Source organism: Lates calcarifer, linkage group LG7_1, assembly GCF_001640805.2.
Source record: "Lates calcarifer isolate ASB-BC8 linkage group LG7_1, TLL_Latcal_v3, whole genome shotgun sequence".
NCBI lineage: Eukaryota > Metazoa > Chordata > Actinopteri > Centropomidae > Lates > Lates calcarifer.
The window spans coordinates 18,680,422-18,708,016 of record NC_066839.1 but is presented as its reverse complement, the minus strand read 5'-3'; the positions used below and the strand labels follow the sequence as shown (position 1 = coordinate 18,708,016).

Below are 27,595 nucleotides of genomic sequence, written 5' to 3'. Positions count from 1 at the left end.
AGCAGCCCAACATAAACCACCTGTCAGGGAGCACCTGTTTAACATGGTGGAAGATCTCTTGCACATGATTCCCTGTAGGATAAAGGATGTAGGAAATTGTGGTCAAAATTTTCAACTATTTTCTAAACCAGTCCAATAATTAATAATGATAATAATTCTTCGTTTCGGCCCTTGTGGCCACCACCCACGTGTTGCTACATTTGTCTGTGGGTAGTGCTGTAAATCTTCGAGCCATTCTGTCCCACTCCTACCTAGTGTTAAAGTGAAAGTAGCAGATGAATACTGAGATGTTCCAGCTGTTGTAGCTGACAGACAGAAAACCCTTGGTCTGTCTAGCAATTAGCTGGAATCAAGGCTCAGTCTGAATTATAAACATATCATCAGCAGTAGTAATGCAGAACAGATGGTGGCTGACAAAAAAGTGGCCACCGTGACCACATCTGTAAAAGAATGTGTTGTCAGTAACCCCCTCCACCCAGCCTGTCTCCGTTCACAAACACAAATATTGTAGGAAAAGGGAACAGGGGAGTGTGTGTGTTTAGGACACAGGTTTTTTTTTTGCGAGTGGGAGTGTGTTTGTGCACTGCATATTTCCTCAAACAGAGTGCATGTTTGTATGTGTTTTGAATCGGTGTCCTTCACACACACGCGCACACGTTTTGTCCAGTTAATTCCCACAACACAGCTCTAGCTATTTCTAGTGTTCATTCTTTTTTGTGGTCAGTTTAGTGTTGTCATGCTGCTGATAAATGGGGTTGGGGAAATTACACTTAATTGAATCGCAGATATATCTCAATTATTATTCACTAGCTTTACAAGCATGTTAAGACAGTTAAATTTCCCCAGGTTATGTAATTTAATTTGATGATAATTGGTGGGGAGTTTCACCGTAATATGAGATCAGGCTTGTATGTGTGTTTTGGATGTCCTATAGGTATTGTTTTGTTTGGAAGTGTGTCTTGTTTTCTTCATCTTCTTCATTCTTCTCTGAGGAATCACTTGCTCAAGTTGTATTTTCTTTCTTTTCACCTCGTCTTTTCTCTCTCCATCTTCTTCCAGGGACATTAAGCCCGACAACATTCTGTTGGATATGAACGGCCACATCCGCCTGGCCGACTTCGGCTCCTGCCTCAAACTCATGGAGGATGGGACCGTAAGTTTTCACCACAATGCTGCTGATGCCTCCTCCTCTAGTCCAAAGCAAACATACCACAGCTTTACTGACCTCCTTGTCAACCCCCAGGGGTCTCCCAGGAGGAGTGTGTGGTTCAGCTGCTTGGCTGTGCCTGCAGTTTATGATTCAAACAATTCCCCCAGCAAAAAAAAAACAAACTTTCCCCTCAGGTTTTATATAAAAGAAAACTGACAGGATGAAATAGATGATCAAAGAAGTGCCTGGGTTTGTTCCTCCAGTGTTGATATAGTGATGAGGTTATATGACCATTTGAAAAAATAAATTCAGTGGTTTTGGGAATTTTGTAGGTTGAAATGTCCAAATTAAAGCTTTAAGTGATTGTAAGAGTATAATTCTTTAGCGTTTCATCTGTAAAGCATCTTCCTGAATAATTAAGAAAGATGATACCAACATGTGATGGATCCAAACTCCAGCATCTGCTTTTTCTTTTCCACTGTGGAACCTTTGGCATGTAATCATGATAGTCATTTCTGAACATTTTTACATGTTGAAATGTTCAAATTTACTGCTTTTGAATTTAATTCAGAATTTAGCATCAAATTAGCATAAAAATAATGTGAAACTGAGTTCCAAAACACACAGTTGACAAGGGAATTCATCCTGTAGTGGGGGTCTGAAAGTTCAGTATGCTCTTTGTTTGGTTGTTTGCTGTTGTTGGAGGTGTTGGAGTGGTGGTATTTATCGTGCATGTTTCTAAGAGTTCAGCCTGTAACTCATCATCATCATCATCATCATCACTCTTACTCCTGCAACATGAAGGCTGAACTTTAAAATTTAAAGTCTGTGCCTGTTTGTATGTGAGATCTTGTCTCATGTTGCATTTTTGGGATCAGTTGCTGACTTTTTGTTAAATCTCTTTATTAGGTCCAGTCCTCTGTGGCAGTGGGGACACCAGACTACATCTCCCCAGAAATCCTCCAGGCCATGGAGGATGGGAAGGGCAAGTATGGGCCTGAGTGCGACTGGTGGTCCCTGGGAGTCTGCATGTATGAAATGCTGTATGGCGAGACCCCCTTCTATGCAGAGTCACTGGTGGAAACCTATGGGAAGATCATGAACCACAAGGTGAGTTTATGGAGCATGCAGCTGATTGAAAACAGTCTGTCTATACATGTAAATAATATGTCAACACAAAGCAGATTTCTTACAGCAGAATTTCATTCAGGAATCAGAAGCATCATAAAATTACAGTTGATTGAAACAGTGTTTTCTATTTTTGAAAAATGAAATGTTAAAATCCATCATTTCAAATCCCTTTATTTGCACAGGAGCGATTCCAGTTCCCACAACAGATATCAGACGTGTCCGAGGAAGCGAAGGATCTGATTCGTCGGCTCATTTGCAGTCGAGAGCACAGACTGGGCCAGAATGGCATTGAGGACTTCAAGCAGCACCCCTTTCTTTACAGGTATATTGGAAAAAAAAGCCTAAGGAAATGAAATCTTAGAGATGAATAGTTTGACTCTAAACCACTTTAATGTAACCTGTAACCTCTCTTGTGCTCAGGCATTGATTGGGACAACATCCGCACATGTGAGGCCCCTTACATCCCAGAGGTCAGCAGTCCTACAGATACCTCCAACTTTGATGTTGATGACGACTGTCTGAAGAACTCGGTAAGGGCGTTGTTAAGGGATCACAGACAAACACCAAGAACTCACATTGTTTATCCTTATAATGGCATTCATCAGATGTGATTTGCAGTCTCTTTAACTGATAAAAACTTCTTTGTCATGTTTTTGAATCATTTTTCAGGAAACCATGCCCCCTCCCTCTCACACTGCCTTCTCTGGCCACCACCTGCCCTTTGTGGGCTTCACCTACACAAGTAAATGGTAAGAGCTACCAAGGGAAACAGATGTATAAATAGATTTTATATACATGTAATCTTATTTTTAACTAGTGTTAAAAAGAACAGTGGTTAAAAATAATAGTATTCTATAGCAAAAGTAAGATTATAAAGAGAGTTGAAAAAAGTGTTGCACCTCATCATTATCTTGGTTCATATGAAACTATAAGTTAAGAGTCAGATTTCCCAGTCAAGTGTTCTCACTGCGGAGCATTCTTATCGCTCCATCTAAAGAAGCGCAGGAGTATTAAATTAGCTTCCCTCCCTAATAAGGTGATGTTCATGACTTGCTGTAGATCTTCACACTGAAGTGCTGCCCGTGAGAACACAACCAGTTACTTTCTTATCTCTTCATGGCTCAGTGATAATGGCCTTCTCCACTCTTTCTTTTTTCCCTTTCCTCCACTCTGTCTTTCTCTGTCTCTTTCGGTCTCACGTCTTCCCTTATGTCACTGTCACTCCTTCTCCACCCTCCCTCTACGCCCTTCTTCCATGACTCAACGTCCTCCCATCTTTCAACTCCTCTCTCTGTCATCCACTTCTCTTTCCTGTTTTTCCTCCCCTGCTGTTTCTCTGTCATTTCCTTCTCACCTCTTTCACTCCCTTAACCAAACACTTAAATATTGAATTTCCAACATTGTGTTAAACATCATTATGGTGATTTCTAAACTCAATAAATGTTTTTCTTCCTTAGTCATGAATCCTCTTTGCCATTTTTATCCACCACTACTGTACTGGTATTGTTCTCATGTCTCTGACATTTTTTTCTTCATGATCTCACTCCTTTATTCCTCTCCTTCCCTGTAGTACCCTGTCTGACCGGGGTTGCCTGCGACAGCTGGCAGCAGAGCCGGGTAAGGCAGGTCAGGACCAGTTGGACATGGATGTCCAGCGCAGCCTGGAGGACAGCCTGGCCACTGAGGCCTATGAGAGGCGGATCCGTCGCTTGGAGCAAGAGAAAATAGAGCTGAGTCGCAAACTGCAAGGTGAGGCTGACGAAAGAGTCCATCTAGTTGTGAGCATGTGCGAAATTACAAACATGCACAGAACCACACTGTAATTTGACACTAACTGTGATGGCACAAATTAGTTGTACATTTCTGAAAGGTATACATAAGCTGCTCGGCATACCAAAGCATGCACACACACACATAGGTAATTTCTCTTCACGCCTATGTTTGGTTTAAAAAGAAAAAAAGCAACTTGTGAACTGACCTGTTGCAGAGTCCACTCAAACAGTGCAGGCACTGCAGCATCCAACAGGGGAGGGTCCCCTCAGCGCTAACAAGGAGGTGGAGATCAGGAGTCTGAAGAATGAGATCGACATCCTCAAGAAGCAAATCGCTGGTCAGAAATTCTTTGCTCATATTTAGTTAAGCTCAGCAATATTCAGGACAGGAAGCCATCTTTACAACCTTATCAGTCAAATTTGAGCTTTAGGGTGAAACAACTGAAGGGTATTTGGGAAATCTGACAGTGGTGTAAATAAACTGGTCAAATTCTCATTTCAGACTCAGGGCAACTGGAGAAGCAGCTGGAGGATGTGACATTGGCCCGCAGAGACCTGGAGGACTCATCAAAACACGTTAAAACTCTGGAGAAACAGATGAAGGGCCTCACACAGGAGAGAGACGATCTGCACAAGGTAGAACAAGTATTTCATTTGTGTGAACTGTGTGAATGGACTGGGTGTTTTGTTCACGTTCATTTAGATACTGTGCCCATGTGGCTCCCAGTGTTTGAGAAATTAGCCACAATGTATGGCAAAAATTACCTACAGCACCAGAATTTTCCTTGTAGTCATAGGGAACAAAAGTGACATTTTTTAAAAGAAGAATATTCATATTATTACTTGGGTAATCAAGAAATGACAAGTCTGTGTTTAATTGTCACTGTGGGAATCTCATCTACTCTGTGCCTGTTTTGGTCAGGACCTTTTGGATGCCAGTGAGAAGCTGAAGTCTCAGTCAAAAGAGCTGAAGGAAGCCCACAGTCAGAGAAAACTGGCCATGCAGGAATTTTCAGAGCTCAATGAGAGACTCACAGACCTCAGGTAAAGCCACTGCCTTTCACCTTTTCCTCAAAACTAACACACCTACACTTCGTCGTTCTACACAATCACAGCTTCCTCTGAGTATTATAACACTTGATATTGACAACTGAAATCATACCATGCTTAATGTAATGATATTTCTCCTACTTGATGTTTTTTTTACTCACCTCTAACAAACTCCATTGTAACTGAACTTTACGTGCAGGTCAGCAAAGCAGCGCCTGGCTCGCCAGTTGCGCGATAAAGAGGAGGAGATGGAGAGCCAGAGTCAGAAAATTGAGGCTCTCCGCCTTGAGGTGCGAAAGGCCGAGAGGGCCAAGAAGGAGGTAGAGTAGTCTCCCTGTGGTTGCTAGCACACCCTGTTGTGTCTCCACTCACTGGTTGGTGCACAATTCAAATCTCTTTTGCTGTCTGTGTATCGTACCTGTATTATCTGTAAAACCTTTTATAGACTTTCCATGAATGTTTATACAGTAGATTAAAAACAACGTTGCAGTATAATGTTGCATTTCTATACACTTCTAAGGCATTACAGACATTGTTTCTTTTCTTGTGTATTGTTGCTGTTGCTATGTGTGATTTGAATGTTTAGCTTTTTCATGTTTTTGAGGTTGTTCCTATAGATTGTGCTAAGTGTGAAAAATATGGCTCCTCCTGCTCCTGCTGTGTTAATATGGGTACATGAAGGCAAAACAGTATGTTGTTTGAATTCATCCAGTCACTTGAGTATGTGTGTGTCCATCTTCAGATGGAAGCACAGGCAGAGGAACAGGCAGGAGAGGCTCAGAAAGAGAGGAAGCTGAGAGAGCGGAATGAGCAGTACAGCCGACAGCTGGAGGAGGAGTTGGAAAGCCTTAAGGTAAGTTTGCAAACACACACAGCTTAGCATTAACCTTTCCTTCTGCAGAGTTTAGGTGCAGCCTATACAGATACAAAGTATCTGTTAGAAGGCTTTCAAATCTTCCTCACTTGTTACTCAGCCTTTTCTCCTATATTCCCACCACCCAGCTGAAGCAGGACCGGTCCCTCCGCCACTCTGGCCTCAGCTGACCAGACCCAGGAGGTTGGACGTCTGCGGGGAGACTTGGAGAAGAAAACACTCCTGTACGAGGAGGAATTGGCTCGTAGGGAGGCACAGCATAGCGCTGAGGTGAAGGCCCTGCGCAAGGAGCTGAGGGATGCTGAGAGCCAGCACCTCGCCCTGCAGAAAGAAATCCTGATGCTTAAAGACAAGTTAGACAAGACTCGCCGTGAGAGGTATTTTATCTGTTTCAACTATTATCTGATGTTGCCAGTCTTGTCTGATAAAGATTGTTGTTTGTTTTTGTTTTTCTTTCAACAATTTCCCACAAGGGATTAATAAAGGATTCAGATTCAGATTCAGATTTTTGTCTAGATCAGTGGCTTTGCTGCCAGTATACTATATCATAAAAGACTAAATTGTTATGATATTATTTGTCTCTGTTGTCTTTTTCAGTGATGATTCCATGAGGTAATTACAGTTACATTGAAAATAGCTTAATCCCCTGTCTGGTATAAATGTGTAGTAACTGTGAAGTACTGTTTCTTTTACATAGTTAATCTAGCTATCTCCCAGATGTTAAAAGTTATGTTAGCCCTAACCCAACTAGAGTTGACTTCAGGCCCTTTTTATAGTGGTTCTCAATTACTTTCATCCTCCTGAATTCACTCCCAGTTTTCATAAAAAGTCTGGTTATCCTGATGATAGAAGTGGTGTTGAAGAGGATAAGGCTGGAGTTTCCAAAATATCAATAAATTAATTTCTGGTGGCAAAAAATAAAAATGACCTGTAGCTTGTCAGAATGAAACCCTTATATGTTTTGCTACAAAGTACACAACACTGTCCCTACTATTTTGAAGCTGTTGAGACCTTTTTATGTCCACTATTGTACACAGGACAGTTTAATCCTTTCAAGAACTTCTAACAGTTAAAAAGTTGAAGGAAAGATAAAGGAAACCAAGCAAACAGACTTACTTACTGTAGCTAGTATGATTGAGTATGTAGCTTAATAACTCAGCAAAGTCCTCTTAGTCTCATGTTTACCTCAGCTGGTCGCATTCCTGAGCTGTGAAAGTAAAGTTAAAAGCCAAGTAGTGGCTGTAGCAGTGCTCAGTTTTGTGCACTAAGTTGAGGGTATATCTCTGAATTGAAACAACTTAGAAACTTATGGAACTGACCCGTTGTGCCTTTAAGTTTTAAGACTTGATTTGAGTGCCCTGTACTGAATATATGAATATATGAGTGGATAAAATGAGGGCAAAAATGGTTGAACTAGTAAAAACATTCAAACATGTAAAAACATGCCAACTCGGATATTAAATACCAAGTAATGAAAAGAAGTGAACTTATTTTTCTGGTGCAGACCCCCTGGTAGAAACTCTGGGGCACCTGATCCCACCGCTGGTTTGATCAAATTTTAATAAAATCTTGTTTTTGAGGAGAAAGCTTCAGAGCTTTGTTTTTGTAGCTGCTATCCTAACCTTCCTGTCTGGTGTTACTGACATATTATTCTCACTACTTTCTAATTCATTTTTAAACACACTGCTGTATCAGATTCTAACTGCATTAATGTGTTTGGGCTGAATAATGTGTACCCGGTCTTAGTACCAAGCCTTAGATTCAGGTTTTGAAAGAAAGGTGTAGAGCCTGAGGCCCACACAAGAACAAAGGTAGGAGGATAGATGAAGCTTTCTGAGGGAGGTTGACTGTGAAACTTTGTGAACATTTGATTGTATGTATATGTTTGTACTCATGTTGTTATAAAACCACAGCACTAAGAACATTTGATGCATTATTTTAATGTAGAGTGACTTTTCAAAGACCAGTTTAGGAGGCAGAGAACCATTCCACAAAACCAAAATCTCTGAATAAAATCCTGCTTTTGAAAGATTGAGTTAGTATTCATATTAAAATGACAAAGTCAAGAGTCAAAATTGGAATTCCTGTTGTAAATTATGGTTAGGGAATAAATGTAAGTTTATACAATGTCACAAGTTTAACAGTCTGAGTTTGTGTGTGTGTTTCCTCTAGCCAAAGTGAACGTGAAGAGTTTGAGACCGAGTACAAGCAGAAGTATGAGAGGGAAAGGGTCCTGCTTACTGAAGAAAACAAGAAGCTGTCCAGTGAACTGGATAAGGTAAGATATGTTCATATATACACATAATGACACAAAAATCACTCTGAAAACACACAAATCTAACACAAGACAGATTTCTCTTTCTCTTTTGCTCTTTCTCAATCGCTCTTTTTATCAGTGTTTTTCTGTCTTGCTTTCTCAGCTTGTTAGTGTAATGTTTATCACTCTAACACACACACAGACACACACACACACACACACACACACACACACACACACAGAAAAACACATTTCCCTAACCCCAGGTAACCCTCTTGGTCAGCCCAAACTCTTTCATCACATTCCTCCCTCCACCCCCTCTTTCTCTCGGCAATGCCAAAGAAATCACTGTTCAATATCCCCCATAAAAACACCCTGTAGCCTCCTACACAGTCAGATGGAATGACTCTCTGGATTACGCTCTGTTGACTTTGGAAATGGCTTTTGGAAGTTCAAAAAGGCTCCCAATTTAAACAATGTCTTAGAAGTGGAAGGCATTTTGACATATGGAATAAAATGTCAGTGTGTTGTTTTTAAAGTCTGCAACTGATAAAAAAGAAAACGTCTTGATGAAATGGAGAGAATATGGATGTGGGTGCCACTGGAAAGACGGCACATATCACTTAAGTTATTAAACGTATTATTCTGTTGTTTCAGGTTCTGAAAAATTATATTTTTAAAAGATAAAGCATTTAGGATGGATCCTATCTGTCTGTATGCTAGTCTTTGCAGAAAACAGCTCTTCAATACATTTGGAGTGTCTGAAAATATTATTGTTTGAATAGTCTTCTTTTTCAAAGGGGGCATTAACTTTCAGCGGTGTTTGCTTAGTAGCAAAAATCAAGCCACTCCATCTTCAGTTATAATGACTTTTCCTGCATTTTGTCAGTAACAGAGGATGAGTGGGCAAATGACGTTTCATTTTCACAAGTTGACAGGATCAAATTGATGATGAAAAAAACTTCTCCACTGGCGACTTAGACCATTTTACGAACTGCATGTATTGAAATGAGCAGGGCCTCCAGATATTGGGCCTTGCAAGAACATTTTATCCTAAATCTCTCCAAATCCCCTTTTTCTTTGAGGCTTGCTTATACAAGTCTTTGGAGTTGGATTGATCAGACTCTCTTTACTGCACAAACATGTCATAAACTGTTTGTTTCAGCCTGATGAATGTCTTCTTTTCAAAAGTAAGTGCACATGTGACCATTAGCATAACTGACATCCTCAAATTGCCATATAAGGCTGCATGGTCAGCTCCAATGATGAGCAGTTTCACAAAAATGAAAAATGATTCACAAAAATGTCACACAACAAAAAGAGGAAGTTCACACTGGAGCTTCAAGTCATGTGGTTAAAAATAAGCAGACTAAAACAAATTTAGCACTGTAGTGACCCATGAAAAGTATACTCCTAAGACTGTCTGTGTTGTCATTGCAAAACAGTGAAAGACATAGAGTGCATGATTTCACATGATACTAGATCCAAAAAACATTGTGCTAAAGTAAAGCAGCCCATTACTAAAGTGGGAGGTAGTCAGGATGTTAAAATGGAGGGTGTGCATCTGGACACTGAAGTGCATAAATACCCCCAGGCTGCTGTTTGAGTGTGACAATATTTCCAGCCAAAACCGGATGTTGTTGTGGCAAAATACAGATAAAATCTGTGAAAAAAGCCTGTTGACAAACCTCTTAATTAATTCAAGACGTGTACACTGATAAAAAGAATATACATTTTCCATTTTATTTATTTTTAGTTGTGTTCAACTCCAAATTTATAATTACTTTTAATTCTTAAGTCAAACTAGTTTTTCCCCCTGTGGACAGGCAGACTCTGTATGTTTCATATGACCACTCATGAATTTTGTTCATACTTAAGAAACTTAAGAAAATTAATGACTTTTAATGTTTAAATCATTCATATGTGCCACTCCAAAACAAATTTGTCTGTATTAGTAGTTTTTGCATCAGTATGGTCTATATTTTTGGGTTGTTTTTTTTAACTGATTTCAAGTAGATGGCTGAGCCTGTTGGCTTAAAGCTACAGGTAGCTTAACAGCTATATCCATATTTGACTAGGATTCCCTGGTGTCTGATGATCTTTTCCACACATGGACAGACATCTGTGGGGTTCCAGTGTGTAAATGTTATAACTTCTACGTCACACTTGGGCATAGAAACATCATTTTGAAACATGATCCACCGACTATTGCATCCCACATTTCCCTGTTTAAATTATCTTAAAGTAATGGTTGTAAAAGCTTCCAAAGGCCAGATGTGCTTGGTTTATTGTATGCAAGATGTTTCCATTGTTAATAAAATGTCAGCAGAGATAAATCAAATGCACCTTGAGTGATTTTACCATATTTCAAACCAAACAATATGTACAGTGTGTTTCAGATGAGCCGTGGTGTCTATGTGTTCTCTTAAGCAACCCCAGACTGCTGTAACACTTAAGTTTAGTCATATATGGAGTGATTTCATCACTGGAAAATCATTACAGAATAAAACATATGTCATCTGGGGGGCCCTCATTCAGACAGTTAAAGCACATGCAGAAAAGGCCAACATTTATTTCTCCCTGTGTTTCTGTTTATTTCAGTGGCCCAGAGCCTTTTACACAACAATGACATTGTTTTATGACATTGATTGTCCTCAGATACTCCACACATTTGTTGGAAACCAGCTCTGGGATTGGAAAGCAATTGCAAAATTTTGAATCACTGTCTTAGCTTGCTCATTACATCACAGTATAGACAGTTTCAAAACACCAAAATTGTGCCCACAGAGTGAGGTATTTAAGCAAACAACATGGCAGTTTTAGACATGTAGTGATGTCATCATGGTTATATCTTCACACACTTCTCATAGTAAAGGATTCCTTGTCTCTGTGTGAGTGTGTGTAAGAGTCCATCCACCTCCACTGTGGTCCAGTGTGGTTAAGAATCTGGGAGTTCAATCAGAGAATTTGTCATAACCTTCAACAATAGACTGATTAATTTTACACGTGTGTATACTGAGCCAGTCGTCATGTTCAAGCCTGATCACCTTCGCTTGTAGTCACGCAGCAGCTTAACCTGCTGGACTCATTACATTTTAATGTATTTTCTATGTTGTTTTAATTTTATCTGTTTTCTTTCTGTGTGTGTGTGTGTGTGTGTGTGTGTGTGTACTCATTTCCTCAGCTCACAAACATGTTTGAGAAGCTGAGCAGCTCCAACCGGCAGCTGGAGGATGAGATGAGGGAGCTGGCTGACAAAAAGGAGAGTGTAGCTCACTGGGAGGCCCAAATCACAGAAATCATCCAATGGTGAGACACTGATACACACAGTACACACACACACAGCAATTTTCTAAAATCTGGTGAATTCTTCTTGAGGTGTATACTGCCTTTTCTTATTGGTGCTATAAAATGCAAACTGAAAGCTTGCTCATAAGGCGCACACAAACACACACATGCTCCTATGCTGTCTAGTAGTGTATTGGGTTCCTTCCACACAGTATAACTGCAGCATTTCTCACATAGCCTCTTAAGATCTTTGAGCTTCTTGACCCTCCCTTCCTCTCAGATCACTTCCCCTTGCAGCTGACACCTCGCCAGCTGCTCGGCCTCCCTCTGTTGGACAAGTCTGCAGTCCTTACATAGCACACATACCACACACACACACGCACAAACACACACATCCAGACACAGACACACATATACACACACTGTAAACATGTACATACAAATCTAGTCTGGAATGTACTTTTAAAGAGAATTCAGTGATCCATGTTGCCCCCTGGTGGAGTTGCTGTGCTACTATAGCAGACAAATTCAGAATATAGAATGTATTACTTGGTAAAATATTGTATGTATTTTTTTTTAATCTGAGGTTTGAATACCAAAACTGTGTACATCTCAAGTGTAAAAAAGTGTGCACATGTGAAAGTCAGTATATGTTTGAGTTAGAGCTTGTGTTTATACTTTTAGCACTGGCAGTGTTTATCCAGCCTGAGTGCTGGGGATTAACAAGCTGCTCAGAGCTACCTGAGGACTGAACTTGTGTCCATGTCTGTGTGTGTGTGCGTGTACTTGATGATGTGGACGTGATGATAAGTGTGTTTTGGGGTCACAACACCCAAGGAGCATACAGTAATGTCAGGTTTTCTCAAAAGCAGTGTTTATATAATGCGTGTGTTTGTTTTTCATTTGTCCTCCTGAAGGATGTTTGTAGAAAGGCTCTCAAGTAAAAGAAAACTATAACTGTGTATGTGTGGAGTTTTGCTGAAAGTAACTTAACATACTGTCAGGTTATTAGAATCTGTTTGTAGACCTGTAATATTTATGGGTATGGGTGTGAAATCTGGTATTTGGAGTGTCCTTGCATGCATACCAATGCAAATATGTGTGTTTGTTTGTGTTTGCTGCAGGGTGAGTGATGAGAAGGATGCTCGGGGCTACCTGCAGGCTCTGGCCACAAAGATGACAGAGGAGCTGGAGGGACTGAGAAACACCAGCCTGGGAGCCAGAGCCACGGTAAAACTTTTCAACTGTAGATGCTGCTGAGTCAAATAAAATGCCTTGTAATTTTTGATGAATTAGTATTCTGTGGTTATGATTGTATGAATCATATATTTATAGGATAATTCATGTTCAGTTGAAGTTTTATTTATCCATTTTTTACATTTTGGATTTATATTATGCTGACAAACAAGTCTAAACTGTAGTGATAGTAGTGATCGATCAGCAGTTCCTCCCATCTTGTTCCTCCTTTAGATTCCATATTTCACTATTTTTCACTTACTAACTTTTCTTCTTCAGGACATGCCGTGGAAGATGCGCCGTTTTGCCAAGCTGGACATGTCAGCCCGTCTTGGAGCTGCAGTCAGCCTTGGATGCTGAGATCAGAGCCAAGCAAGGCATCCAGGATGAACTGAACAAAGTCAAGGCCAATAACATCTCCACAGAATGGTATGAATACTTATAAACACTTATTTTGTCTCCTGTTTTTTCCATTTAGATTTTATATGTACGATTTCAGTAATTTTAGGCAGAAGTCTGTCCAAACATCTGGTTAATATTTGATGCATTATTGTCTCTGATCTGCCAGTAAACTGCAGGAGGTGGAGAGTAAAAACCAGGAACTCCTGGCTGAGATTGAGCGGCTGAAAAAGGAAACGGAGGAGCTTCGGCTACGAAGGGGTAAATATTTGAAGTGATCTTTCTCTTTTCTTTCGTCACCTAAAATGCAGAATGACATTTCAATAGTTGCTGTGAGGAAGTGTTAACATACATATTTTTATTCTCTACTGTGGCCCATAAACTAATTATGGTAAATTGATGCATTGAAAATGACAAGTACAAGTTTGAAATCTTAAAAATAAAATATATGGTTTGATACAGTCAATGTGTTGTTCAAATGCACTGCTTGTTACTATGTGTTGGGTGCTGATGGTTGACTTCACACTGTGAAACGTTTTGTGGGAGATTACTGATGTAAAAGAGGTTTATACTACAGTCAGGGATCCAAATTAGAAGGTTTTGCATCAGCACCCGTATTTGAGAAATAAAATCATGTGCTATGTACATAAAAATGTATTGTTACTTAGGTCATATGAAACACCCCCTTCCTTCTTAGAAACAGTCCTGTGACTCATTTTGTTTAAATCACCCTTTGATGTTTTAATATCACGTACTTAACCGCGGTTGTGTTACTTGTTCTGTGTCTTTAGGTGTCAAGCACCAGGATTCCCAGAATTCCTTCTTGGCTTTTCTCAACGCCCCCACCTCAGCACTCGACCAGTTTGATGTAAGTATTCAAGAAAAGATTCCTTACAGGGGAAAAAATGATGTTTTTGAATTGAAATCAACCACCTTGGAAATCATAAATCTCATAAAGCTGCACTTCACTAAGTTATATCTGTCTTTTTCTTCATGCTTTTATTGTTTGTGTTTGCATGAATTTTCCCAGATCTTTATTTTTCTTTTATCTTTTTGGTTGTTTCCTTGCTTCACTTTCTGGTTCATCAGGACTCTTATTCCTCATCCTCATCCTCTTTAATTGAGTTTTGGGAAGATCGTAAGTTTATCTTGGTTAGGTGGAGGCCATTGTGTGTGTATATACATGTAATAGTAGCTGTATGCTGTAGAACTGTGGGCATATATACTCTAGGTGAAAAAGACAGTATAGATGTGTGTATGTGCATACATGTAGATGTGTGAATAATGCGTCTGTGAGTGTGTGCCTGTGCATCAGTGTAACTTTGAGGAAGAGTGGCTCCACTGAAACAAAAAGTCAGACCTGTAATTTTAACACTGTTTCAAATCTTATTTTTCTTAAAACAAAATGAAAAATCAATACAATACAATGTTAAACATTGTATTATAGCAGATACACTGAAGAGAGTGAAGTCTTACTCTATGAAAGTTTTTTGCTTTAAGAAAAATAAGGTGCTCTAATAATTTGAGATGATATTAAATACAATCACTTGTCAAGGTGGATATTTTTCACAGTGTCTTGCCCTTGTATTCAGGTGCTTGCTCATCCTCACTGGCTAGTGGAATGGCTCTACTCTAGCCTCCTAGTGCTGGGACTTACTTATGTTAGGTTCAGCCAGAAAGAGAACTTAAGTAGTTACTGTGCTCCATACATTCTTTCCTAAGCCGCTCCTTCCCCATGACTATGTGTATTTTTTCCATCAGCATCCATCCACCCTCTACAGCCTCTGTCCTCAGTTAAACCCTGGTGTACATACAGTGGTGTAATGCAGTGATTCCCAACCAGTGGTACCTTACCCCAGCTGGTACTTGCAGAGTTGCAAAGGGGTGCCTGGAAAGTTGTACTAATTACCTCAACTGAACTTAACTAACTCAACTAAATTATAGAAAGTGTGATTTCAGATAGGATTAGGATTTCAGATGTTATGATCATTAAATTGACCAGTAAGCTGCCCATCAGTCTGAGTGAGTTGTAGTATTAACATGATATGTTGTAATTAAGAGCAGCATGAAAACTAGTTAGTAAGCTAGCAGAGAAGTTGAAATAGTCAGAAAATAGTAATAAATATGCAGTTTTTCAATATTTAACTTGATATGATAAATATACAGTTGTAGTATAGTTAGTTAAAATGAATGAACAGTTGATATTTATAGTTATGTAACAGTTACAGATAAACAGTTAATGCAGAGTGTGTATACTTAGCTAAAAGTAACAAGTAAGCAGTTGATAAACAAATGAAATGGTTTGCTGAATGAGGATAAATGGCTATATGTTGGTCATATTAAAAAATCATTGGAACAATACTTTTTGATGTTGAGGTATTTGAGCCCATCTGGTGGGCTGTGGAGGTAAAGCTGCATCAGACAACAAAGGTTGGGAACCACTGGTCCTATGTAAAACAGCCTTGTTATTATCATTGTCATGTTTCTCTTTCAGCCTGTTTAAATGTGTTTTCAGCTCTGTTAGACAGCCTTTCTGATATTCACTCATCTGTGTGTCTCTGTCACTCTTTGCCTCCTCTCCTGCCACTGAAGCGCTCGCCATCCGTTGGCCCAGCTAGCAAAGGCAGACGTGTAAGCACCATTACTGCGCTCTGTGATCGCTGTCACTGTGTCTTTTTAAATGTTGCTGTCTTGTCCTTTTCACAATGTTTAATTTGTGTATGCATTTCCTGTTTATGTTTACTGTTGCTGTCTGGTTGCATGGCAGAGGGTTTCAAAAACAGCTTATATATATATATATATATATATATATATATATACTATATTTGTGTCATCAAAGGCATTGATGTGTTGGGTTTTTTCATTTTTTAAATATATGGGGTATTGCTTGTCGTCTGCACTGGTGTCTGTGTTTTTTTCTTGTTAGCTTTGTGAATGGCCATGCATGGTGTATAGTGTCTGGCGGTGTCTTAATTTAGCATGGTCATTGGGCTGTGATGTGTGACCATGTGTTGTGAGGTACAATAGAGATGTGGTCAGTTTTCCTCCTTAGCTTTCACAGTCCAGTAGTTATGACACATGTTTTGACCACAGTATTTCTTTACTCTGTTTCTGTTTGTGAATGTTATGGAGCTTGCTCTTCTCTCCAAGCGTAGATGCTGCATATTGTTCTCTGGGTTGGTTGGTTTGTTTAACAAACACTTGTTTCTTCTTCCTCTCTGTTTCTCATCTGCTTTCCTACCTGCCTATCCTCATCCTCTTCTTTTATACCTCTATCTCTCTTTTTGCCCTTCTCCTGTCACTTCTCCTTTCTTACTTATCTCTGTGTCCTCTCATTCTCCACTCTGCCTCTCTATCCTCAGGTGGACTCTATGGATAACTTCACCCCCTCCAATACTCCATCACGGGAAGATGACCCCAAGGCCCACCTCAAGTCCCGCTCACGTTCACCCTCCATGGCGAGCGATATGGAGCCTATAGAGGTCAGAAAACCCCTTAGTCTGGGCAAGAAACTCAAGTGTTTTTGTATAGAAGCTGCTTTTCTACTAGCCTGGCTTTCTGAGTTCAACAGGACTTATGAATGACTCTTACCTGGTAAAGTGGGTAACCACTAGTGAGAAATTAGTAATGTCTGGATAGTGGTTAGGTATAATTTCCCATCATTATCCCAAATCAGAAAGCATGATCAAGATTATTTTAATTTAGAACATCAACGTGGGAGAGAAGATTTCCAGACTAACTCAGCATCAGGAGCCTCTCTCTTAACATGGCATCTGTATGTCTGGAAATGTCTAGCAGTTCAATTACCAATTTTCAGTGAAGGTTCAGCTGAAACCGTTACTCAGACCTCACAATACTGAGACTGTTGAATAGGTCAGCCTTTATGAATTGCAAGTAACTCAGTTATGGAGAAATGCAAGAAACAGTGAGACAACGGCCGAGGGAGAACGCTGGACCAACAGTGGACCCCAGTCTTAACTGAACCTGGCAGACTGTTGTTTATTATGGTCCTGTAAGTAAATACCAATGTCCTGGCTACAACCTCAGTATATTTCTTCAATGATTTGGGTTCAACTTGCAAGTTTCTCAAATGAAAAATGATACAGTAATAATGGAGTCATTCTAACACAGGTAAACGTCTGTGGAGTTAAATGGAGTTGACCAGTTTTGAGTTTTTGAGTCTGAGTTTTACATGTTGTTTTCTGCTTTGGCCTGGGTGGCTATTAACCAAGATTTCTGTCTATTTATCAGTGAAAACACAGTCAAGTGATGTAACTCCCTGCTTAATGTTTTACTCTGTTCTGTTATGCAGTTGATAGACCATCCTCCTCGTACAGTCCAGACCCCAACCATGAGATCAGGAGGGTACGGCAGCATTGGACGCTCCTCACCTAAGGTCAGACATTTTTCTGTAGAGTTGCACTTCATTGTTGTTCACCTTTGCCACAGTAGACCTCATGTCATTTTAGAAGCACTGATTGAGTCTCTTCACTCCATAGCCCAAAGCACATCAGTTTGTGGTGAAGTCATTCAACACGCCCACTAAGTGTAACCAGTGCACTTCGCTTATGGTGGGGCTCATACGTCAAGGTTGTACCTGTGAAGGTAAGGACAGAAACAAAGGACAGAAACTAGTGTAAATCTCTAACACACCCAAAACTTGCATAATTTTTTACTCAAATTATTCTAGTTCATATATTCTGAGATAAACAAATATCCATGGAACTTGGAAGATTAAAACAACAATGCTAGTTTGTCTTTTCATTGATTTGAAAATCAAATATCTTGTTTTTCTCAATTTTTCGTCCTTTCTTTGTCCCCTCTCTGTCCCATCACCCAGTGTGTAACTTCTCCTGCCATGTAACATGTGCGGACAAGGCTCCAGCTGTGTGTCCTGTGCCCCAGGACCAGACCAAGGGCCCGCTGGGTATCGACCCTCAGAGGGGCATCGGTACTGCATATGAAGGGCATGTTAGGGTGAGTGAGACTTACAAAGGCCTTGGTTGTTTTTGGCCCCAGATAGAGACTTGTTTATCACTGTCAAACAGGAAACATTTAGGAATCGGTGAAAGAATGCAGATGTTTGAAACCTTGGGACATGCCTCAAGTTGTTTATGTCATCTGAAACTAAATAAACATTGACTTTCTTTCTCTCTGTTATCATTACACAAAGGTAAACATGAAATATAACATTTTTAGTGGACACTTTGATTTGAAGTCTCTTATAGTACTACAGCTTCTTACACTCAAGAACAGTTTGCATAGTTCTGAATTGGCAGGTTTTAAACACTGTAGAAAGTATGTTGACCATAGTTTTTGGTATCTGTCCAAGTGTGATTCTAAACTGTGTCTTTGTCTGTAGGTGCCAAAACCGACAGGGGTGAAGAAAGGCTGGCAGAGGGCGATGGCTGTGGTGTGTGACTTCAAACTGTTCCTCTACGAACTGGGAGAAGGAAAAGCAACACAGCCGAGTGTAGTAGTCAGCCAAGTCGATAGATATGAGGTAAAAGAAGCACTACCAGCTCCTCTTAGGCACTATAAATACTAGACCTGAAGCAAACAGTCAGTTTAAAGAAAATGTATTAGTCATTTCTTTTTTCTTTTTTTTTTTTTTTAAGCAATATGCTGGTTCCAACTTTTGACATGGGAATATGTGCTGCTTTTCTTAGTCTTCTTTGATCTAGTAAACTGAATATCTGTTGGTTTTGGACTGTTCATCAGACAAAACAAGACATTCAGAGACCTCATCATGAGCTCTGAGAAGTTGTGATGGAATTTTTCACCATTTTGTGACAATTAATAAAACCTCATGTCTCATCCAGGGATGAAGAGTTTTCAGTCAGTTCAGTTCTGGCCTCTGATGTCATCCATGCCAGCCGCAAGGACATCCCCTGTATATTCAGAGTAAGTTCTAGTTTTTCAATGGTTGCATGCTGTGTATAATTCCCTTAAAGTGTGACCAACTGCTAAGAGAATTGACTAACTAAATCTGTTTTCCCCTTGTACAAGGATATGTCCCTGGAAAAAAACATAACAATCATTATAGATTCTAATTAAATTTGTTGGTGCCATAATGCACGCAATGGATGCATCAATAACTAAAAGCAACAGAGCTATTTTTTAACACCTAATATGACTTCTCACCTTTCACTCATTCCTTTCCTCTCCTCAGGTGACAGCATCCCAGCTCTCCCCCTCCAGCAGTCACAAGCCTTCCATCTTAATCCTGGCCGACAGCGACCAGGAGAGGAACAAATGGGTGGGCCTCCTCAACGAGCTCCACCGCATCCTCAAGAAGAACAAGCTCAAGGAGCGCTTCGTCTACATCCCCAAGGAGGCTTATGACAGCACGCTGCCGCTCATCAAGACAACACAGTCTGCTGCTATCATAGGTGGGCGTTCACCACTCACACTCTGGTTAATAAAAAATACAGTACAGACAGGTTCACAGAACACAGTGGAGGTAATGTAGGAAGTAACTCAAACATGACACTGATAATCAAGATCCCAGTTGAACATACTCTTGTCTTTGTCATCCAATCTGTATGTAGTTATTATCTCAAAAATAGATACCTCCTTGTTTGTGTATTTTCAGCCAAGCGTAGCAGTTCCAGATAGAGCTATTTTCACAGATATGAGTAAATCTCTCTGCCAGATAATCCAGAGTCCAACATGTTATGAAAATAGAAACTAGCACATTGGAACCTTCTCTGCACAGAATGCCCTTTTCTGTCCCCTTACTGGCACTGAAATACAAACCTCCCTTCATCTCCTTTGCCCCCAGATCACGAGCGTGTCGCCCTGGGCAATGAGGAAGGCCTTTTTGTCATCCATGTCACCAAAGATGGTAAGATCCACTTAAAGGCTGCACTCTTGGCTCTTGTTCATTTGTTTGTTTTCCTCTAATGCTGTTTTAGATGTATTTTACATGGACACAGTTTGTGGACTAATGACCTGTTTCTGTTATTTTCATCCACCTTTCTTTACTCCCTCCCGCACACTCCCTCAATCATCAGAAATAATCCGGGTGGGAGACAACAAGAAAGTGCATCACATCGACTTGATCCCCCAGGAGCAGCTGCTGGCCGTCATCTCTGGCAGGAACCGCCACGTCCGTCTCTTCCCCACACAGGCCCTGGACGGTCGTGAGACCGACTCCTACAAGCTGGCCTGAAACGAAAGGCTGCCAGACCATTGTGTCCGGCCCCGTCCGCAACGGCTCGCTCACCTGCCTCTGTGTGGCCATGAAGAGACAAATCATATGCTATGAGGTCAGAAAACACTGATTAATTTATCTTTGATGAATAATATAATGAACAACCCAAGAAGCACAAAGGCACCTCAGCCTCAGCTGCTAGAGTCCTTCACCCTCTAAACTTATTTCCCTCTTATATTATGACCTAATGTTTGGTCTTTTCACTTAATACATACATGATCATAAAAAAACTGTTTTCATTTTGTCCCCCAGGTGAATAAGAGTAAAGCACGACACCGTCGGTTGCGAGAGCTGCAGGCCCCGGGTCCTGTCCAGTGGATGGGTCTGCTCAGTGAGCGTCTCTATGTGGGCTACCAGTCTGGCTTCACCCGCTACAGGTACAGGTCCTTGAATGGCTTAATGTTATGTGTGTTATGTTTTTTAAAATTCCAGCTGATGTAACTACAGATAATGTGTAAATGTATTTTAATTGCCTATTAAATGAAAATCTGAATTTAGTCAGACTAACTTTGTGTCTCTACTGTCCTCCACAGTGTCCATGGTGACATGTCTCCAGTCAGCTTGCTCCATCAGGAGGACCACACCCTGGCCTTCATCCCCCAGCAGAACCTGGATGCCCTCTGTGCTGTGGAGATTTCCAGCAAAGAGCTCCTGCTGTGCTTCAGCGCCATCGGGGTGTATGTGGACTCCCAGGGCCGAAGGTCGCGTCAGCAGGAGCTGATGTGGCCGGCTGTGCCCAACGCTGCCTGTGAGTGAAGGAATGAATGTTGATTTATATGGTGATGAATTACTACAGTGGCGGATAGTGTGTTACAAATAAGTCAAAGTTAACATCATAATGAAAAGAATCCTAGAGATTGATTATAGTTCAAGTACTCAAAGTAGAAACTGATTAAAAATCCTGTTTCTATTTCTCCAGGCTACAACGCCCCCTACCTGTCAGTGTACAGCGAGAACGCTGTCGATGTATTTGATGTCAACACCATGGAGTGGATACAAACCATCCCTCTCAAGAAGGTCAGTGCTGCTGCATGTTGAGAGTGTGACATGATAAAGCTTTATCAGAAAAGAAATGCTGAGGCATCTCTGGCTCCACCTAGTGGATTAAATGAGTTAATTCTTTTTGCCCTGTCACCACATTGACCTAACTTTTTCTTTGATTCGTTGCACTACCAGATCAAAAGATGAATGAAACCCAGATTTTTAGGTTAATCTAAAAATATTAGAGATATTCGATTGCATCCCCAGAATAAAACAGATGACAATGATTAGAAATCAGTTGTTGAAAAAGTATTGATGATAGATTTCTCTGATTCTCCTTCAGGTGCGACCTCTGAATATTGACGGCTCTCTGAACCTGCTGGGACTCGAGACGGTCCGGCTTATCTACTTCAGAAACAAGATGGCCGGTAAGAATTTCCAAATATGATGTGTAAAACATCAAATGGCAAAAAACTACAAAAGTGTTTGTCAGTCTAGTTGAAAGTCTAGTTTTATTTATATTCTGGTCTGAAAAGTTAAGGGTTTATATTTGGCTCTTAATCTATCAGATTACAATTGATGGGGTTTTGAACTATTATGTCACTCTGTAACCCTTCTTCTGTTCTATATATAACATGTTCTGTTGCACAGCAGTGACTTAAGTAATTCCGAAAGTTTGACATGCCACTCTGAGCCACCACAGTCAATCTGAAGTGCTTTGTAGTTGTTGATGTAAACGTGCCTGTGGGTTTGTTGCGATCCTCCAGAGGGTGATGAGCTGGTCGTCCCGGAGACGTCAGACAACAGCAGGAAGCAGATGGTGCGCAGCATGAACAACAAGAGACGCTTCTCCTTCAGGGTGCCTGAGGAAGAGCGACTTCAGCAGAGGAGGTAGTTTACTTTCAGCACTGGGAGCTTTTTACTCACTGTATGACTTTAATTTTCCTTTTGTAATTCTGTTTTTAAATGTGGTTTTGTCATCTGAGTTTTATTCTTTCTATTCTGTAGCTATTTTCATGTGCGACTTTTTTATATTAGCACAACCATTTTTCTTCTTCATTACTGCATTTAACAATTTAAAACCGGGGATAAAATGTTCAGGCTTTTACAGTTCATGTTTAATGGAGAAGCGTTCTAAATGAGTGGGCAGCTAAAGACACATTTTAGTGGCTGACTCTCTGCTCTGCTGCACTCAGTTTGTTCAGGAGCATAATGAAGTAGACCACATACCTCTACAGCTGCACTTAGTCTGTGTGTGTTTGTCTAAATGAATCCCTTTGTTATGCCAAACCTTTTTGTGGCTCAGCTCATATTTTGTGTGTGTGTTTGTGATTCCAGAGAGATGCTGCGAGATCCAGAGATGAGGAACAAGCTGATCTCCAACCCAACCAACTTCAACCACGTGGCCCACATGGGACCAGGAGACGGGATCCAGATCCTGAAAGACCTGCCCATGGTACACACACACACACACACACACACACACACACACACACACACACACAACTTACATATACAGTATATACATGTGCAGACATATTTACATTGTACTTGGCTGGTTCACTCAAACACACATAAAGTACATAAACACAAGTGAAGACCAGTCAAGGACATTAGCACAACAATAAATACAGACACAGACACATATAGAAGCAGTTGTTGTTTGTTTGTGTGTTGACCTGCTGCACGATCAGTAACAGTGTCCCTCCTTGTCCAGTGATGTTTGGCATGCAAACACTAGGATCTTAATAGAAAATAGCTTCTGTGTTATTCCCTCTCTTCTATACTGACCTGAGAGGCTGGATCACATAATGAACCTGGTCTCAGTCATGTTATCCTCTGAAGCTCACTGATCCACCTCCACCTGACCCATTGAGCATTTGCATGTGTTTCTGCCTAAACCTTATTGGTCAGTGACATATGGGCCATGTTTGTGTTCAGTGGTTTGAGCATGTAGTGTATATCACTGTGCACCCTCCTCACTCCTGTCCCTGCACTGCACTCTGTCTTGTGTATGTGTGTGTGTGTGTGTGTGTGTTTTCTCTGTGCGTGTTTAAACCAGAACGTCCGTGTTCAGGAGAGTCGTGCGGCGGGCTTCAGCGGTTCGGTCAGCATCCCCTCCATCACCAAGAACCGGGCCGAGCCGGGCCGCTCCATGAGCGCCAGCAGCGGACTGGGCATACGTGAGTAACGCAGGAGATCATAAATCCTCCAGAGACACTTTGGCAACTTTATCCCTGCAGGGTGAACCTTTCTTTTTAGGTAGATTCATGTTTAACTGACTTCCTCCTTCCATGTTCTTGTCTTTCCAGGCTCGTCCTCTCAGAACGGCAGCGCCCTGCGCAGAGAGCTGTCAGGAGGGAGCTATGGATCTAAACGTCAGACCATGACCTCTCCCTCCGAGAGCTCCCTGTCCTCTGGTGGAGGAATGGACTGTGGCGACGCTCCGCTCTCACAGTTTGACAGAGAGGTCAGTGAATACATTAAACCTGAGCATACAGCTTTATGTGCGGTTGACTCGAATTATTAAAGGATTTGATGTAAAACACTCGTATGTTTAGGAGTGGTTAGCCTAAACAGCTAATCTTGTCTTAATGGCAACTGTTGGTTTAGATCAGGGTAAGCCTGACTGGACTGATTGTTCTGTAGTCACTTTATAAATCAAGTCAACCCAACATCAGCATTGTATGAGCAAGTCCAAATCAAGATCATGATTGTGTTCATGTCATGTGATTGTAGAAGTTTAGACAAGACTTTATGAAAACAGATCACACTGTTCCCCATTGAAAAAAACGACCTCCTCCCTCTGTCCCATCTGTCACAAACATCCCAGCCTCTGCGTGCAGGCTTCTCACCTCATCCCACTTCTGTGATTGGTTAGTTCTCTGTGATGTCAGCGCCTCATAGTAAACACAGGCAGGTCCTCTGTAGCCTTCTCCTCTGTCCCAGTGTAGAGACCGTGCCCCTTTAACAGCTGATAGAATGTAAGTGGAGTCAGGCAGTGGTGAAATACTGTTCCTGTCTGTAAAAGTGTCCCCAGCATCACACAGATAAAATAACTGGCATCAAACATTAGCTTTTGCGTTTAAGTGCGACTTCTACACCCCCACCCCCACCCCACCCATCCACCACCCACTCTCAAACTGCCCGCCATCTTTCCTGTGGCTCCCCATCCCCATGGCCCGCCACAAACCCGGACGCGTCAGACTCCATCGCGCCTCATGTTTTTTTGCCCCATTCCTCGTCTCCCTGCCACCACTCACCCCAGCTGTGCCCACCCCCCTCCGCCCTCGCCCCCCCCCCCCGCCTGCCTGCCCTCTCCCACCCCAGCATGTTGTCTGTGGGCTGGGCGCTGAGTCTGAACTCTCCTCTGCAGTGGCAGGCGGTCTCACCGTCGGAGAAGACCCCCGATCTGAAAAGGGCTTTAAGGACCCTCCTTAGTAAGATGAAGGTAATGTCAACAGCTGCAACGACTTTGCACCAAACACACAACTGAGAGCACCGTGTCACTGAGTACGCACAACACACTGTATCATTTTACTGTTTCTCAAGCAAACACTTTCACTACACACACACACAAAAAAAATAAAAAATCCACTGCCCCATGACCCCCCCCCCTTGCACCATTTCAGCCCTGTCATATTTGACCTTCAGCATCAGCTGCACCATCAGTCACCCGGCCTGCATCATTATTTTTGGTTGCTGATTTAATGGTGCGACGCTGCTGCTGCTGCTGCTGCTGCTCGGCCATTTTGCAAACCACCACTGCCCAACCAGCCAATCACAGAGCATGTCTGCTTCCATACAGGTCCCTGATGGGCCCGCCCATGTTTCTAACCATGAGCTGTCCAGTTCAGAGCACAACTAGGCCACAAAGACTCGTCTTAAGTTCACTGTCGTCTGTGCTCAGGGTTCCACCAGGCTCTTGCATCGTTCTCTCCCTGATGATAGATTAAGACTCATGTTTCCAAAATGATTGATTATTAATTGGAATAGATCACAACAGCTGCATGGTTTGGAGTGAATCCTGATGCACATCTGTGGCTCAAATCAATGACTGATTAGTCAGTATGGGTGGAAAGGCTGAGTGCTTTTAAAACACAACCTCACATGGGCTGATCTCTACACAGTGTAGCTGGGCAGTGCTCCATCAGTACACAAACTCTAAGTGTTAAAGAACAGAAGATTTAAAAAAAAAAAAAAAAGCACAGCTGCCCATCTACATTGACGTGTGACAGGCTCTTGTGTGTGTGTGTGTGTCCTGAGAGAAAGTGATTCCTGCTGTGAGTGTGAGTGTGATGGTTTATAGTTGAATCTGTTTGTAGCCAAAGATGGTAGAAGTGTGTGTGTGTGTGTGTGTGTGTGTGTGTGTGTGTGTGAGAGAGAGTTTAGATTTGATCCAAACAGGAGGTGAAGTCAAATACACAGTGTCACTGAGCTGCACACTGAGGTCATTTTAAATCCCCCAACCTGAGGATGTCATCACTGAACTGGAAGGAAAATCATAGATGCATACATTCATATTTATAACATATATAAAATATATGTTGGCTCATATAGGGGCTAAGTTGTACTCTGTGTCGTACAGTATGAAGATTGAACCCCCCTCCCCCATCTGCCCTCGCCTGCATGTTTGTTTTACTTTGGCTGATCATTTCTGGTCAATTGAGCTGTTCATCTGCTGATGATGTGGAATGTAGTGGAAGATTTGGGCGGGGGGTGGGGGGGGGGGGGGGGGAGATGTGATTCAGTCTGACTTTACATCTGCCCTCCACACCAAACAGCAGATTAATGATGACGTGGGGATGGTTAAAGTAAATGTGTGTTTAGCAAACACACAGCTGTCAGCTCTTCACTGAGAGCTGTTAGTCTACAGGAGCAGGAGACACGTTCACATCTGTAGAGTTTGGAGGATTTATTTTCTACCTTTGTTGCCTCTGAGACTCAGGCTCAGTCTGAGGTCTGATGAATCTAGTTTTTATAAAAACATCAACGTCAGCTAACTCATGTTTTTTTGCTCTCTTCCCTTTGTTTCTTTCCCAAACTTCACCTGCTTTCTTTATCTCCATCTCCCTCCCTCTTCATCCTCTGTCCTCCCCTCTCTCTCTCTCTCTCTCTCTGTCTCTCTCTCCTCCAGGACTCGGACTCCCCCCGTCACTCCACAGCCTCCAACAGCTCCACCTTCAGCAGCCCTCCCAGCCCGGCCTCCCCACACAAGACCAAGTCCCTGTCCCTGGAGAGCACAGACCGGATGGGCTGGGACACATGAGCCCTCCCAACACCCACCCACCCCACACCTCCACCCTCTCTCACTCCAACCCCAACCACCGACCGACCGACCAACCGTCAGCACAGGACTCCAAATCTTCCTCCTCTACTTCTTCTTCTTCTTCTTCTTCCTCCACTGCGGCCTCTCTCCTCCTTTCTGAATATCACCACCCGGCCCTCCACCCTCACTGCCCAGAGAACTGCACCTCCTCCTGCCCCCTCCTTAGCCGTGGCGAACACTGTGGTGCTGATAGTCATCTTGCAGCGCGTTTTCCAACGTGTGTGTGTGTGTGTGTGTGTGTGTGTTTGAGAGAAGCTGTATGCTCTTGCCAGCGTGTGTGTGTGTGCATGTGTTTATCCAGAGAGGGGCGTATGATATAGGAATGAAAAACTCTGATCTGTGACACCCACTCTGTCCACAGCCCCCACCCTGACCTCCACCCCCTCCACCGCCCCGGCATTCAGACTCACAAACCTCATGATGCAACAAAAAAAAGAGGAGGATTATTATTGAGAGAAAATGATTTGTACTTGTACATAGGACCCTCTGGGTTTTAGGGGACAATACTTTAATTTATTTATCAATCTTAGACAAGGAAAGGGAGGTTTGCTTCTTTATGGCCTGAAGCAGACGGGTGGAGTTTAAACCCCTCCTCACTTCCCTCAGTTGCTTTTTTTCTTTGGGTGCTGCAAAAATCTTTTAAAAAAAAAAAAACAAAAAAAAAGGGAGAGAGAATAAGGAAATCAAGTTTTTCTCTTTTTATTTTGCTCATGATACTAAGTGCAGTGACTTTATAATATTTTTCATTTTGACCATCAGTAAAAAGCTACTCGCAGCGTCAGTAATAATAACAGTAACTATGATAATAACGGCTCATATGACATCATCACGGCTCCAGCTGTGCTACTCTCTCTTCCACATCGGTCCAGCGCGAGCGACGCCGTCCGGGAGCGGCCGGACGGCGTCCTCCTC

At 41.8% G+C, this 27,595-nt stretch overlaps 1 protein-coding gene across 1 annotated transcript in view; it reads left to right on the top strand.

Moving 5' to 3' along the window:
* cdc42bpab (CDC42 binding protein kinase alpha (DMPK-like) b) overlaps nt 1-26,844 on the top strand; it is a 68,146-nt gene extending 41,302 nt beyond the window's left edge. Inside the window, 41 exon segments of the mRNA XM_051071990.1 lie at nt 1,060-1,153; nt 2,060-2,260; nt 2,464-2,597; nt 2,697-2,811; nt 2,951-3,030; nt 3,852-4,030; nt 4,269-4,391; nt 4,556-4,689; nt 4,976-5,097; nt 5,303-5,423; nt 5,846-5,964; nt 6,112-6,354; nt 8,150-8,255; nt 11,419-11,543; nt 12,647-12,752; nt 13,038-13,088; nt 13,090-13,187; nt 13,327-13,418; nt 13,949-14,025; nt 15,750-15,788; nt 16,520-16,639; nt 17,470-17,553; nt 17,657-17,762; nt 17,998-18,134; nt 18,520-18,648; nt 18,650-18,660; nt 18,980-19,061; nt 19,330-19,549; nt 19,942-20,004; nt 20,174-20,328; nt 20,330-20,428; nt 20,626-20,750; nt 20,907-21,121; nt 21,293-21,390; nt 21,698-21,782; nt 22,122-22,245; nt 22,693-22,810; nt 23,417-23,537; nt 23,667-23,824; nt 24,731-24,805; nt 26,492-26,844. Of these exon segments, the coding sequence (XP_050927947.1) occupies nt 1,060-1,153; nt 2,060-2,260; nt 2,464-2,597; nt 2,697-2,811; nt 2,951-3,030; nt 3,852-4,030; nt 4,269-4,391; nt 4,556-4,689; nt 4,976-5,097; nt 5,303-5,423; nt 5,846-5,964; nt 6,112-6,354; nt 8,150-8,255; nt 11,419-11,543; nt 12,647-12,752; nt 13,038-13,088; nt 13,090-13,187; nt 13,327-13,418; nt 13,949-14,025; nt 15,750-15,788; nt 16,520-16,639; nt 17,470-17,553; nt 17,657-17,762; nt 17,998-18,134; nt 18,520-18,648; nt 18,650-18,660; nt 18,980-19,061; nt 19,330-19,549; nt 19,942-20,004; nt 20,174-20,328; nt 20,330-20,428; nt 20,626-20,750; nt 20,907-21,121; nt 21,293-21,390; nt 21,698-21,782; nt 22,122-22,245; nt 22,693-22,810; nt 23,417-23,537; nt 23,667-23,824; nt 24,731-24,805; nt 26,492-26,623 (4,816 nt within the window). The 3' untranslated portion in view covers nt 26,624-26,844.
* The last annotated feature ends 751 nt before the right edge of the window (nt 26,845-27,595 follow it).